Source organism: Bos mutus, chromosome 3, assembly GCF_027580195.1.
Source record: "Bos mutus isolate GX-2022 chromosome 3, NWIPB_WYAK_1.1, whole genome shotgun sequence".
Lineage (NCBI taxonomy): Eukaryota > Metazoa > Chordata > Mammalia > Artiodactyla > Bovidae > Bos > Bos mutus.
The window spans coordinates 21,755,725-21,769,080 of NC_091619.1; the positions used below are offsets into that span (position 1 = coordinate 21,755,725).

General features: G+C 42.3%; 1 protein-coding gene across 1 annotated transcript in view; it reads left to right on the forward strand.

Moving 5' to 3' along the window:
• Positions 1 to 13,356, forward strand: part of NOTCH2 (notch receptor 2) — a 175,016-nt gene that overhangs the window by 112,118 nt on the left and 49,542 nt on the right. Inside the window, 7 exon segments of the mRNA XM_005895272.2 lie at positions 1,804 to 2,037; positions 3,391 to 3,546; positions 4,046 to 4,234; positions 5,408 to 5,521; positions 6,334 to 6,447; positions 8,109 to 8,342; positions 13,166 to 13,276. Of these exon segments, the coding sequence (XP_005895334.2) occupies positions 1,804 to 2,037; positions 3,391 to 3,546; positions 4,046 to 4,234; positions 5,408 to 5,521; positions 6,334 to 6,447; positions 8,109 to 8,342; positions 13,166 to 13,276 (1,152 nt within the window).

Consider the following 13,356-nt stretch of genomic DNA (forward strand, 5'->3'; position numbering starts at 1 on the left):
GTCTTTGGGAACAGCTGGAGCTAGTAACTTGAATGTCCCCAGATTCTGTTTTTCTTTTCTGTGCACTTCCGATTCACTAGTATCACACCATATGTAGACTGGTCACGTTTTTCTTTTAGTCCATGTGGCAAAGGGTCCCTAGTCCAAAAGTTTGGAAGAGAGACACAGTGACATAGCTTGTATCATATGCCCATCCTGGATCAGGAAGGTGTGATCATGTAAATACGTGGTGGCTCCTTCAGGTCTTATATGGATAAAGTGGAGTGAGAAGAGCAGCACGGAGGGAGGGGCCCTGAGCACACAGTTCCGGAGTTGCCCACACACTGCCATCTTAGGCAGTGGGATCTTAGCTGGGAATACAAAAAATGCTCCTGAACCGAGTTTGCTTGCAGCCCAGTGATGGGAGATGGATGTACAATCAAAGTGCAATAGAATGACGTTGGTTCTGTAAAAATGGACGCATTGGTTAAATAGGAGTAAAGAATAGGTGGTCAGTTAGGTTGGCTCAGACACAGAAGCCCCTGCTGGCAATGCTGGCTGCACAGTTGGGCACTTTGCAGACTCTGAAAGTCCTTGAGCCAGCTGACTTCTTATCTGGGGACTAGGTATAGCCCTGGCGTTTTCTGAGTATGAATGCCCTGTGCTTTGTCGTTAAGAGGCTTCTGCATCAGAGTGCCTCTTTGAATTATTCAGTGAGTTTTTTGCAAAGAAAGAATTAAGGATATCATGAGGGTTTTGTCATGTTCTGTTTTAGATAATTCATATGATCTGAATATTCATTCCCTTTGGTAGCTTCTTAAACCTATTAAAAGACAACTTATTATAAGAAAGATTCATCAACTTGTTTTACAACTCAGGTAACCTGGCACTTGACTGCTGGTCAGTTACAAATCCCTTGCTTTTAAGTAGCTTATAAATAACTCCTGTTCCCTGTCATGGGGCCTGAGAGTGTTTGCCACAGCCCCTGCCCTTTGCTGCTGCGGTGGCCTGTGGTATATCCATTGGTGGTCTCATGTTTATCATCCTTTAGTTTGCTTCCTCAGGCAGAACAGACTGATCCTTTTCCATCTTCTGTTGAGTGAGGTAAACTTTCTACATCTTATTCCACTGCTCCGTCTTTGGCTCCAGTCTTTTCATCTTGGCTTTGTGTTTCTCATTTATATTTTACCAAGGCTTTTATTGTCCTTAACTGCTTGATTTTTCTCTCTGCCCTTTCTTGCTCTTGCATGTATTTTTTAATTAAACCTTCTATTTTGAGATAATTGTAGTTTTGCAGAAAGCTATAAGTATTAACAGAGAAATACTGTTTACCTTTAACCAAGTCTTCCCCAATGGTAACATCATCACCTTGCAAGACTACTATCTAATATCATAATCAGAATATTGACATTGATATAGTCAAGATACATAATGGTAGCCTTAACATTTTGATTTTTAAGGTTGCTTCTTGTCCTTACTCATCTCTTAGACCCTTCTCTCCTTGCTCTTCTCACATTCATTGTCCCGGGGATTTAACCAAATCTGATTTAAGGCTCTTACAAGACTCAATTTTCTCTCTGGTAGGCTGGCTAGACTTCATGCTGTCAGAGTTTCTAGGGATAGAACTTGCCTTCCCTAAATTATTTGCCTAGAATTTGGATGTCTCTAGGTGGCCTTAAAAGTCATGTGAGAACTGGGTTTCTGTGAGTTAATTTTGCCATAAGTTCATGCAGGTCACATGAGGGTGAAGAACGTGTGGGGGTTGGTATGGTACTAATCCTCTGAGACTCAGAGCCCTAAACAAAGACACTTTTCCCCCCAAAGGACAGTTCTGCACAGAGGATGTGGATGAGTGCCTGCTGCAACCCAATGCCTGTCAGAACGGGGGCACCTGTACCAACCGCAATGGGGGCTATGGCTGTGTATGTGTGAATGGCTGGAGTGGGGACGACTGCAGTGAGAATATCGATGACTGTGCCTTCGCCTCCTGCACCCCGGGCTCTACCTGCATCGATCGTGTGGCCTCCTTCTCTTGTATGTGCCCAGAAGGAAAGGCAGGTAAGGCTGGCAGAAGAACAGAGCTGGAAAGGGTGAAAGGGCTGGTGAGCATTCAGGACTTCTGCCTCCGTCTCTTTCATCCCTTTTGGGGTATGTCCTTTTAAGTTTCATCTTTTGGAACGTGGCACCCAAAGCTGTGCTTCTGGAAATGTAATTGGTAGCCAAAGTGCTGTGAAGTCAGTCTTCTTCCTTAGGACTTTTAGCTCTCAACTCCATGTGCCTCAGTGTTTCATCCCCCCAGAATGAAAGTAACTCTTGCCTTGGAAACATCTATTACCTCCTTAAGATTTTAAGCTAAAAGACAGCTCAGAAATTAAGGTAAATTTCTCAGAAATTAAGACAAAATTACTCACAAATGGAGGTAGGCACTTAATTTTAAGAAGAAATAATCCATTTACTCAGAAAAGATTAGCAAGAAGGAAACAATGAAATGTATTCCAGCTCTCAATATTGCCCTGTAGGGGAAGGTTTTCACCAACTGCAAGTTAACATTGCTCTAGCCTCTGAGTTTAACAGTTCTGGGTCTAGGAATAGAGCAGTGAGAGGAGGAATGTTACAGAAGGAGATTGCTTAGCGATAGAACTTTGTGCCCAGCAGTTTTGAAATGTTCCTGTATCTATGCCTTTTCAAAAGCCCCACCTCCAGCTTTGTAGAAGAAGCCTTAGTCACCTCTTCTTAAGCTAATTGCAGACTGGAAAATCCAGTTCCCATGTGAACTATGCAGAACATGGGGCCTAGTCATGTCTTCAGAGTCCTGAGGGCACTTGAGCCAGGAATGTTGACACTATTAAAAAGCTGCCCAAGTATAGGCTGATGATGTTCAGCTGGTTTTTTTTTTTTTTCTTCTGAGGCTAATGAAATGCAGGTGGCCCCACGATCATCAGGTAGCATGATCTTGGGAAAGTGGGTTGCCAGTTAAAATATAGGATGTATGTAATATTTGGGACATAGAATAAATAATTATTCATTGTTTATCTGGAATTCAGATTGAACTGGGCAGCCTCCGTTTTTATGTGCTAGACATGACAGCCCAGTGGGGAGGATATCTCCCTTTTCCTGACTCCAGCATCTAACCATCTCGCAAATCCCTCACATTATCTACCCTTGAGGAAGGGTCCAGCTGAAGGCTCAGATTCAGAGTATAGAGAGAGGTGTCTACAGAAGCTTCTTGCTTTGCAGTTAGCTGTAGCATGTCCCTAAGGCAGGATCCCGCAAAGGGGAAATTGCCTCTAAATCTTCACATTGGATTCTGATGTGCCAGTCCTAAGGTGTTCAATCCTCTATGAAAGAGAAACTCATTCCCCAGGTAAGGGACATTTTCTCTTTCTTCTCCTTTCCCCACCCCTGTGACAGGTCTCTTATGTCATCTGGATGACGCGTGCATCAGCAACCCCTGCCACAAGGGGGCGCTGTGTGATACCAACCCTCTGAATGGACAGTATATTTGCACCTGCCCACAAGGCTACAAAGGGAGTGACTGTACAGAAGATGTGGATGAGTGTGCCATGGGTGAGTACACAGAACCTTTCCTATTCCTGTCAGTCGAGCTCAGCCGACATTTCACCTGAAGCACATTTCACTCTGTGTGCATATTTCATCCAAACCTCAGACCTGTTACATGCCCTGTTTACAACTGACCTTTCAGTGTAACCACATAGTCTATCCTGGGAATTCAAATATATAGAAGGTTTGTGCTTGACTCTTAACATGGATCCCTACCTTAGTGACTGTTTGGACATAAGAACAGCAGAGACACACGAGAGTTGAGATTGCCCTCATTTGTCTTTCTTTCCCTATTTCCTTTCTTCTTTCTTCATTTAATTATTTATTTACTTTCTGATTGATTGATTTCTGATTGATTGATTGATTAGAATGATGTAAGAAATTGAGAATCAGATTATTAAAGGACTGGCCCTAATGCTACTAATCTGACCCACTTCTGTAGTCCACATTTGTGGAAGCTCCATCGAGTGCTTTGATCCTGGTTATGGGTGCTTGTGTCTTCCAGCCAACAGCAATCCTTGTGAGCATGCAGGAAAATGTGTGAACACAGATGGTGCCTTCCACTGTGAGTGTCTGAAGGGCTATGCAGGACCTCGTTGTGAGATGGACATCAATGAGTGCCACTCAGACCCCTGCAAGAATGATGCCACCTGTTTGGATAAGATTGGAGGCTTCACGTGTCTGTGCATGCCAGGTACATGGGCCGTCGGTGTGTGGGGTCTAGACCAGAGACCTTGCACTGCGCTTCTCTTAGGCAGAGCACTGAGTACAGCATGGCATTTCTGTAAGCTCTGTTGGAATTTAATCCCTAGCCACGGACCCTTAGGGCTTCCCTGGTGGCTCAGTGGTAAAGAATCTGCCTGCAGTACAGGATCTGCTGGAGACATTGGTTTGATCCCTGGGTTGGAAAGATTCCCTGGAGGCAGGCATGGCAACCCACTCCAGTATTCTTGCCTGGAGAATCCCATGGACAGAGAAGCCTGATGGGTTATAATCCATTGGGTCGCAAAGAGTTGAACACAACTGAAGCGACTTAGCATGCACACATGCAAGGGGACCCTTAAGGACTAAGGCTCATGTTAAAATTCTTAGAACTATGGAAAACAATCCCATCGTGTCAAAATCCAGATACTTGTGAGAGAAAAATTCAGAAGATTTTTAAAATGCAAGTATACTTTGATTTAATAAAGTATTTATCATAAAAATTCTTTAAATAGCAAGCTTTCCTTATCCCCTGATATATTACAAATAGCATACCATTCCATTTATAGAAAATAATATTACCATAATTGTATAGGAACTTGCTGTTTATCTCATGGTGAGATACACATGCTGTGTTATATCTTGGAACTCTTCTGCAGAGACCTCTGCTTGAATCCTTAGAGAGCACAGCTGAACTTTAGCTTAAAATGACAGCTGTCAGGGGCTGCTTGGCCTGATTACGGGTGCTAACCGCTCTAGCCTTGGCAGGCCCTCCTAACTTTGACTTACACCCCGAGTACAACAGCATCTCTGATTCATTCAGTTGGCCCTTAGGACTGGGGACCCTGTGGGCCTGGCACTGTCCCGAAAGCAGTGCCTGGACTGATCAGAGAATGTAGTTCAGTCTTTGTTGGCGTGCTAGGTCTTACCAAGGTCTTTGGAGGTAACCTCTTCTCCGTCTCCACAGTGACATGGATATCCCAGAATATGCCCGTGTCTGACTGATGCTCACAGTGACTGTTTTCAATCACGGCATAGTCCTCTTTCCCTCTGCAGAAAAGTTCATACTCATAGAGGATGTAGTCATCTTTATGAATTTGTGCTTTCTTGGCTAGAATATGCCTTTGTCTTTTTCTAAGCCACTTGTGTGGTCCATTTTGTTCAGGTTTCAAAGGTGTGCATTGTGAGTTGGAGATAAATGAATGTCAGAGCAACCCTTGTGTGAACAATGGACAGTGTGTGGATAAAGTCAATCGCTTCCAGTGTCTGTGTCCGCCTGGTAAGTGCCCACCACCTGCCCCTGTTTTCTTTGAAAGCACAAAGCCGACTGACCGCAGGGAAGAGAGGAGGGAGAGAATGTGTGTGGGCTCTACATGAGGAAGTCATTAAAGTGAGCGCTTTGGGATAGGAGTGTGTGTGTACAGAAGTGGGGGATTTGCTTCAGCTAGTATATCTTCCAAATCCTCTGTGGCCAGAAGTCCAAGTCTGTTCTGAATGGCCCATGACCTCGCCGTCTGTGTGTACATTTCAGAAAGTTCATACCTCACGGAAGCCCTTAGTTTTAGATTATTCAGGATTTTATTTTTTCCTGTGAGTCATATTCTTGAAACCTTTCTCTGAGATGATTATTTTTAGACATTTCACCCATGGGTACATTAATAGCACAAGTCAGTTCTTTCCAAAGAATGCTGTGTCTCTCCTTTTGCCCCCCTCAGCCACTGTGGAAGACATGCTGAATTTTCTGCCTTAGGCTATAGCCTCTCTTGTTGTTTCTTCAGAGAGAAGGTCCCAGTTCCTGTGCAGCTACATTCACTTCTTAGGGGGTTCTGCCTGTATGCATTCAGTTCCTATTTTAAGTTGAAGTGAAATCTATACTGGGAAGAAAAAGAGGTGAGAGAGACACCCTGGTGCCTCTGATGCCCTGAGCCTCACCCGTTATCCCAGGTACCTGTTCAGGAGAATAATTCTCCGTGTGCTGATCCAGGGATATAAACCCTGCCAGTAACAGCCCAGTTCTTCTTGGGCATCATTCTGATAGTAAGGAAAACATAAGATAATCCTTTGACTTGTGTCATCATGTGCCCTTTGAAGGATTCACGGGACCAGTTTGCCAGATCGATATTGACGACTGTTCTAGTACTCCGTGTCTGAATGGGGCAAAGTGTATAGATCACCCGAATGGCTATGAGTGCCAGTGTGCCACAGGTAAGCATTTTGCACTTCTTATTCCCCTGGTAGGTCCATCTGCACTAAATAGGAGACTGTCCTCTTCTCGTTGCCCTGCCAGGCCAGTCTACTAATGGGCTGCTCTGTGTTTAGAAGGGGCTTCTTCCAGCCTCTTTCTTGCTCCTCTCACTGTTTCCTTCTACAACGCCTGCTTCCTTCACCACAATGATGGCCTGGCCTGGACATTTCCATTTGGTGTCTCCGTCTTTCTAGGGCAGATTTTGGCAATGGTGAATTTCCAGCTGGCTTGCCTTATTCCTCTGGAAAAGGGAAGAATTCCAGCTGAAAACTATTTGTCATTGGGGCTTCTCAGCAAGAGGCCTGTCTCTGTTTTTTGAGGCAAGGGATCGAGCAAAGGCTCAGAAATGCAGTGGTGGGCAAGTGCAGAGATTTTCTGCATAAATATGATTGATGCTTTGAGAGTCAAATGTGTATCTGCACAGGGGAGACAGCTCTATTTGGGAAAGTTTGGGTCCTCTTTCCTGACTCCTGCTACTAGAATCAAAAAGAGTGTTTACAAATATTCTGCATTTCTGATCTGTGGCGACATTTCTAATTTGGGAGTGGATTTGAATAAGCCAGACAGTTCTTGTTACACATTTGCTTCTGCACAGACCATTATTGTGTAGAGAAGGACTAGAAATTATTAGAAAAGATAATTTCCCAGTTTCTTTTTTATCTGACTGTTTAAGAGAAGTTATAAATATAATTCAGGACATTTTTTCTTATTTTAAAAAATGGATTCTTAAAAGATTTTAAGCATCATGTGCATGACTTTTTTTGTGATCACAGAAAAGCAAACTAAGTCATAAAAATAAACAGAGAATTACTATTTCGATAGTATTAGAATATTACCACTTATTAGGCCTTCTCAGAGTAGACCCTGTCAGATGATCCACTCAGCTTCCTTTTCTTTTCACAAACTCTGGTCTCTGTTGGAAAAGTTTCAGGTTTGGTCTTCTTCTGGCTAGATTATGCTTATGGAGTATAACCTTCACTGGAGAGACTTTAAACTTTGAACTCATGTTTAAAAGGGAGGAGAGTCCTTCCAAAGTCTCTTAAAAAGATATAAGGTTGGATAAAGGAACTCTTATTTGCCCCTTTTAACTGTCTTAACTTGGGCATTTATTTAACAAGTATTGGTTAAAAACTTACTATATTTGCATAGATTCTTGGGAGGTTGGGAGAAATAAGGAAAAGTTCTCTGTCCTCTCAGGTCAGAATTGGAAAGATGAGGTATGTGAAGTCATTAATTTAGTACCTATATATGCAGACTGGTTTGGGAGAAGAGGCATATAGAGATAAATATATTAAGGAAAATTATAAAGAGCTATTCCCCACTGAAGTCCAATATGCAATTAAGATGCAGTTAAAAGGTCTCTGCAGTGAAATTATTGATCGTTTAGGAAAAGCTATTTGAATTATACAGATCTGACTTGAACAACTTCATTGTAAACAAAACTCTCTAGGCTTGCCTTATACATAGTGCAGATAGTCAGTTCCAATTGCTTATGGCCCAGAGTATGAATTGTTTAAGATATGGGATGTGTAGGATTAAGAGGATGCTGGAGCTGCATGTATGCTCAGGTGTGGAATGTGCGCCTTGGGTTTTAAGTCTCTTGGGTACAATTCCTTCTAAGGATTCACTGGTGTGTTGTGTGAGGAGAACATTGACAACTGTGACCCTGATCCTTGCCACCACGGCCAGTGTCAGGATGGCATTGATTCCTACACCTGCATTTGCAATCCGGGCTACATGGGCGCCATCTGCAGTGACCAGATAGACGAATGCTACAGCAGCCCTTGCCTGAATGAGGGTCGCTGCATCGACCTGGTGAATGGTTACCAGTGCAACTGCCAGCCAGGCACGTCAGGTAAGCCCACTCTTCACTGCCTTTGGAGTTTTCATTGTTTCTCTAAAACAGTTTACACGGATCTCTCAGACTTTCTCAGCACATGCTTTGGTACCAAAAATATAGTCTTGATTCTGAGAAGCACAGCCAGAAACATCTCAGGGGCAGATAGCTCTAGCCAGTAGGGAAGTCAGAGACAATAGCTTCGCAAAGGTGATGATTCTGTGTATGTGTTTTTCATCAAAAGGAGGCATACCACTTCAAAAAATTGAAATTATTATTGAAAATTGAAACCCTTCTTACTTTTGTGGCTGGATTGGATTGTCTTTTTTTAACTTCCACCTCACTCAGGTTAATGAAGTTGGTCCTTCCCTCTCCATCCCTCCCATTCTTCCAGTAGTTTTTCCTCCCTTTTGGAGTCCAGTATTTTTAATGGAGAAGGAAATGGCAACCCATTCCAGTATTCTTGCCTGGAGAATTCCATGGACAGAGCAGCCTGGCAGGCTATAGTCCATGGAGTCACAAGAGTCGGACATGACTGAGCAACTAACACACTATCTTTAACGGGTCATCTTTCTTCTGCTGTTTTTTTCTCTGCTGGGCTTTGGGCATTTGGGGGACTCAGAGGGAGAGGAGAGACGCTGCAACATGTCTGGGTTATTGTCAATTAGAATACAGAGCTGTCGTCTCCCATCCAGTTCATGGCTGTTTCCTGCCTCCAGTTGAATGACGGCTTGTTAGTCGTGAGGGCATGCTACTCCTTCCTGGGGAAATGTTGAGCTGTTTTCTCAGGCAGCAGCATTTCACAGATTTCAGTGGATTCTGTTTTACTTATTTGAGGAATAATTATGGTCACAACTGTGGTTAATGGACAGAGAAGTTCTGTGTCTCAGATCAAAGGAAAATGTATTAGTGGAAGATTAACTCGTGTGTGCCTTTGTTAGAAGGGAACCTGCCAATACACGGAGTGATTTATTGAGAACTCATTCTCCATTTAAGGAAAATGGCCTGTGTAGGGGGCAAAGGTGGGGGAGGCGGTTAGCTGCCCTCATTTTATTTTGTTATTTCCAAATCCATTTCTTCAAACTTGTCAAAGGCCCTGGTCTTCATCCAGGAACTCGTACATGCCAAGTTTGAAAACAAAGTCCTTTTTGAGTTGCTCAAGCATACGAAAAACATCCCATGCCTTCCCAGTTGAAAATGCCTTCCCCCTCCCCACGTTTAGATAACTCTCTAAAAGAGCTGAATAGATCTTTGTGAAACCTTCCAAAAGCAATTTGCTTCCGGGCTGGTCCCCAGACATGAGAAATTGCAGTACGAAAAGAAATTTGAGAGATTTACAAGCAATTGAATGGATGCCTTTAGAATGGTGGGGCTGTTTTAGGCTTTGCTATCGTTCCCATTATAAAAAATGTACTGGAAACCTGGGTGAGTGGTGGGCTGGCAAGCATTTTGTTTTCTTTGGGATTATATTATTATTCCAGGATGGATCAGGTGTGTTCCCTGGGGAGTACAGAGACGTCAAGGTGGAAGTAGCTGTCAGTGAGAAAGGCAGGCAGTAAATATCAGCGGTGTGCAGGCAGCATAGAGAAGGAAGGCACAGGTTCTCTCAGAAAACTGCCAGTTTCATTCCTGTGACTGTTCGGAGAATTCACACAAAGAGATGCAGACCACATAAAGAGATATTGGTCTGTAATGTTTGCAGAAGGACTTGGCATGTACAGGGAGCCTGGGCAAAAGGATTCACTCAATTAACCATTATGTATAGACTCTTGAGTTGCAATCTAAGAATCGACAACCCACTCATAATATAGTCTGAGTTGGTAGCTTGGGGTTTGGATGAGTATATGGATAGAAGGGACACTTTACAATCTGCAGGTTATAATTGTGGTTTCTCACTCACTAAGTACTTAAAGCGCAGTACACTACCCAGAATCACTACTAATGCCTTTTTTCACCTGTGATCTTAAGTAAGTTTGGGGGAAGTTTCAAGTTATAGAAACTGCAAAGAATCATCGGCAAACAACAAATACAAAACAGACAAGCAGAAGGAATTCTGTGAAAGCACACAGAAGCATCTTACAGATTCCAAGTGAGAATTGAATAATGAGGCTTTGGGGGGATTAGTGGGAAGTAGGGCCACATGCAGACCATAGGTCACCCAGTTCATGTTCCAGTGTTCCAGTGAGATAATTTCATTGGCCCAGCTCGAGCTGAGTGTCTGTTCCTGCTAGAATGCAACATGGGTTTAGGGCAGAGTCCCATTAAACTGCATGGCTTCCTGGGGCCTGCCTTGGTCTGTTGTGGATTAATTGGGATTGTCAATCAAGGGCTAGACACATCTCCTAAAGGTATCCATTTGTAATTAAGGAATATCGAAACCTTTGCCTCATCTGTGGCTAGCAAGGCAGCATAGCTACATTAATCACAGTGACCGGTGTGGTGCAGTGAAGTGTATAGAATCCAGAGAGCTGGGTTCACATCCTAGCTGTGCTGATGTAATTGTACAAGTGCGTGATAAAATGGGTGTAACACAAATTGGTTTGGCACTGAAGTGAGAAAACAAAGTTATATCAAGTAGGAAGCAGAGTATTTTGTTCACAATAATGACTTGATACATTTTCAATATAGTAATTATGAATAAATATTCACATAAAGTTTGAGTGAATAAATATTAGGCGTTTTGTTGTGGAAATTTCATTTGTTAGTTTATATCCTAATTATGAGGCTTCATTTTTAGACTTTTTAAACTGCCAAGATATTCTTTTATGATATCCAAATTCATCACTAAATTCATGTTAAGTAATATAATAGTATTTTTACAGAGTAGTGGTAACAGTAGGGATTGGTGTATCTCTACTATTTAGTTACCTGTAACTTTCCTAGTGAAACTCTGCCATTCATCTGGGGAATACAGGAGGAAGGCAGCATACCCCAGGAGAAAGCTATGACTCTGTAAGATTTGTCCTGAACTTTAGCCCTTAATAGTGACAGTCAGTATCAAGCTTATAGTGGTAGATACAAGTCCCAAAATTCTAATGAAAGCTTAAATTTTACCTCTGGAGCACAGTATTGTCATAGTTGTTTTCCTTGAAATGGCAGGCTTGTTTCTTTCACTTAACTGTTTGCTAAGTGCTTAGGTCTGAATAGTCCTGGTTCATCTGTCAGTTGCTCTTTCAATTAAAATGGGATTCTGTGAAAAAAGTTTCAGTTTCAGTTCAGTACTCAGTCACACAACTGCTTTTCCTGGAGACTGCTCTGTAAGTTGGCATGCCACAGAATAGCTTTATGTGTATTTTCTGTTTCATCACGCAAAACAATAGAGGTATACTCAAGGGTCAAGGTATAATCAAATCATAAAGTTAATAATTTCGGCAGCTTCATCAAAGTCATTCTTAAGTGAAACTATCTTTTTTGTATTGTTTTAACTGAGTACATGGAGGTGAAGAATAAAAACACTAGTACAGTACAGTTTGGCACTTTCTGGATTCCTGCTAAGATGCCAGCAGGCATACCTCCATTGCTCTTCATTTTTTCAGTAAGATATTTATTGTAATCTAAAGCCATAGCTTTATCATCAAAATGGAAATATGGGAACTGGGTAATAATTTGGTTGGGTACAGTCTGATATTCTAAAGCAATCATGTCCATGGAGATCAATTAATAAGACCTACATAAGCAGTTAATGTTTTAAATTCAAAGATCCAAAACCAGGACTTTGGTCTTCCAAAACCAACTCCTCTTCCTCATTCACAACATCTGTCAAGAGCATTATATTTTCCTAGACATCCAGGTGTGGTAACTCTGAATTTCCATGACTTCTCCCTTATTCTCTTCATTGACTCAGTTTCCAAGTGATAAAGACTATAACTCTTATGACCTCTCACATTCATCCTTTTGCTTTCGTTCCTACTGGCATGTCCTTGGCCTTGGGCACCACCGCTTCTTTAAACCAACTCTGTGTCATGGCCTGCCCAGTGTTCTTCTCACATTAATCCATCCCATACCCTTCCCGTTGACCTTTCATGCCACTCCAAATCGTTGGCTTGCTCACCGCCCCTTCAGTGGGTCCTTCATTTACGATTCTCATCTCACCATTTGCCCATGTGTCCCACCGCTGGGGTTAAACAGATCAAAGTACAGCTCTTACTGTGCCTCCTGCTGGCTGTCAGCTGCCTTGCAGATGTCTTCACTGCTGAGCTACACTTTTTTTTTTTTTTAATCTTCAATGTTTCTGAAGTTAGGAAGCACCTTATATTCAAGGTCATAGAAAACTGTCAGCCTCAGAATTAAAGCAGAAGTGATGACAGGCTCCTTGCTGCCTGTCACTGAGAATTGTTCAGTGTGTAAAAGGGATCAGTTCAACTAATTGTCATTGCAGCTGTATAATAACTTTGGATCCCTAATTTGTACTTAAAATGAGGCAACATATGCTACAAGCTGCTCTGGATACTTGAGGCAAAAGAGATAAAAATCTCTGCCTTGATGGAGCATACATCATGAAGAACTGTTGCCAGGTTCTGAAGACTCTGTCACAGGGTCTGGTGGACTTTTTTTTTTTAATCAGTGAATTTATTTTAATTGCATCCATTGCTTTTGTAACATAGTGCTAATGCCAACACAATAAAAAAGACAAATAGTGGCTTAGTGTGATTAATACAATCATTTGACCTCATGATACCTTTGACAAGGTCTGGAGGACTGAACTTTCAGAAATGCTACTTTCCTGTATTCAAGGTTGGCTAGATACTCATTAGATTTCCTAACACCCAGCATCACAAACAAAGATCATTGGTATTCCTGTGCTAATATTGCACGGTTTCTCTTTGCTTTCATCTTTGCAGGTGTTAATTGTGAAATCAATTTTGATGACTGTGCAAGTAACCCGTGTGTCCATGGAGTCTGTATGGATGGCGTTAATCGTTACAACTGTGTCTGCTCACCAGGATTCACAGGTAATGCTCCTTTTTGTTGGGACCTTTTTTCTATTTGTTTTTTCAAGTCAGTTGCTGAAAATATCAGAGGCAACTGTGTT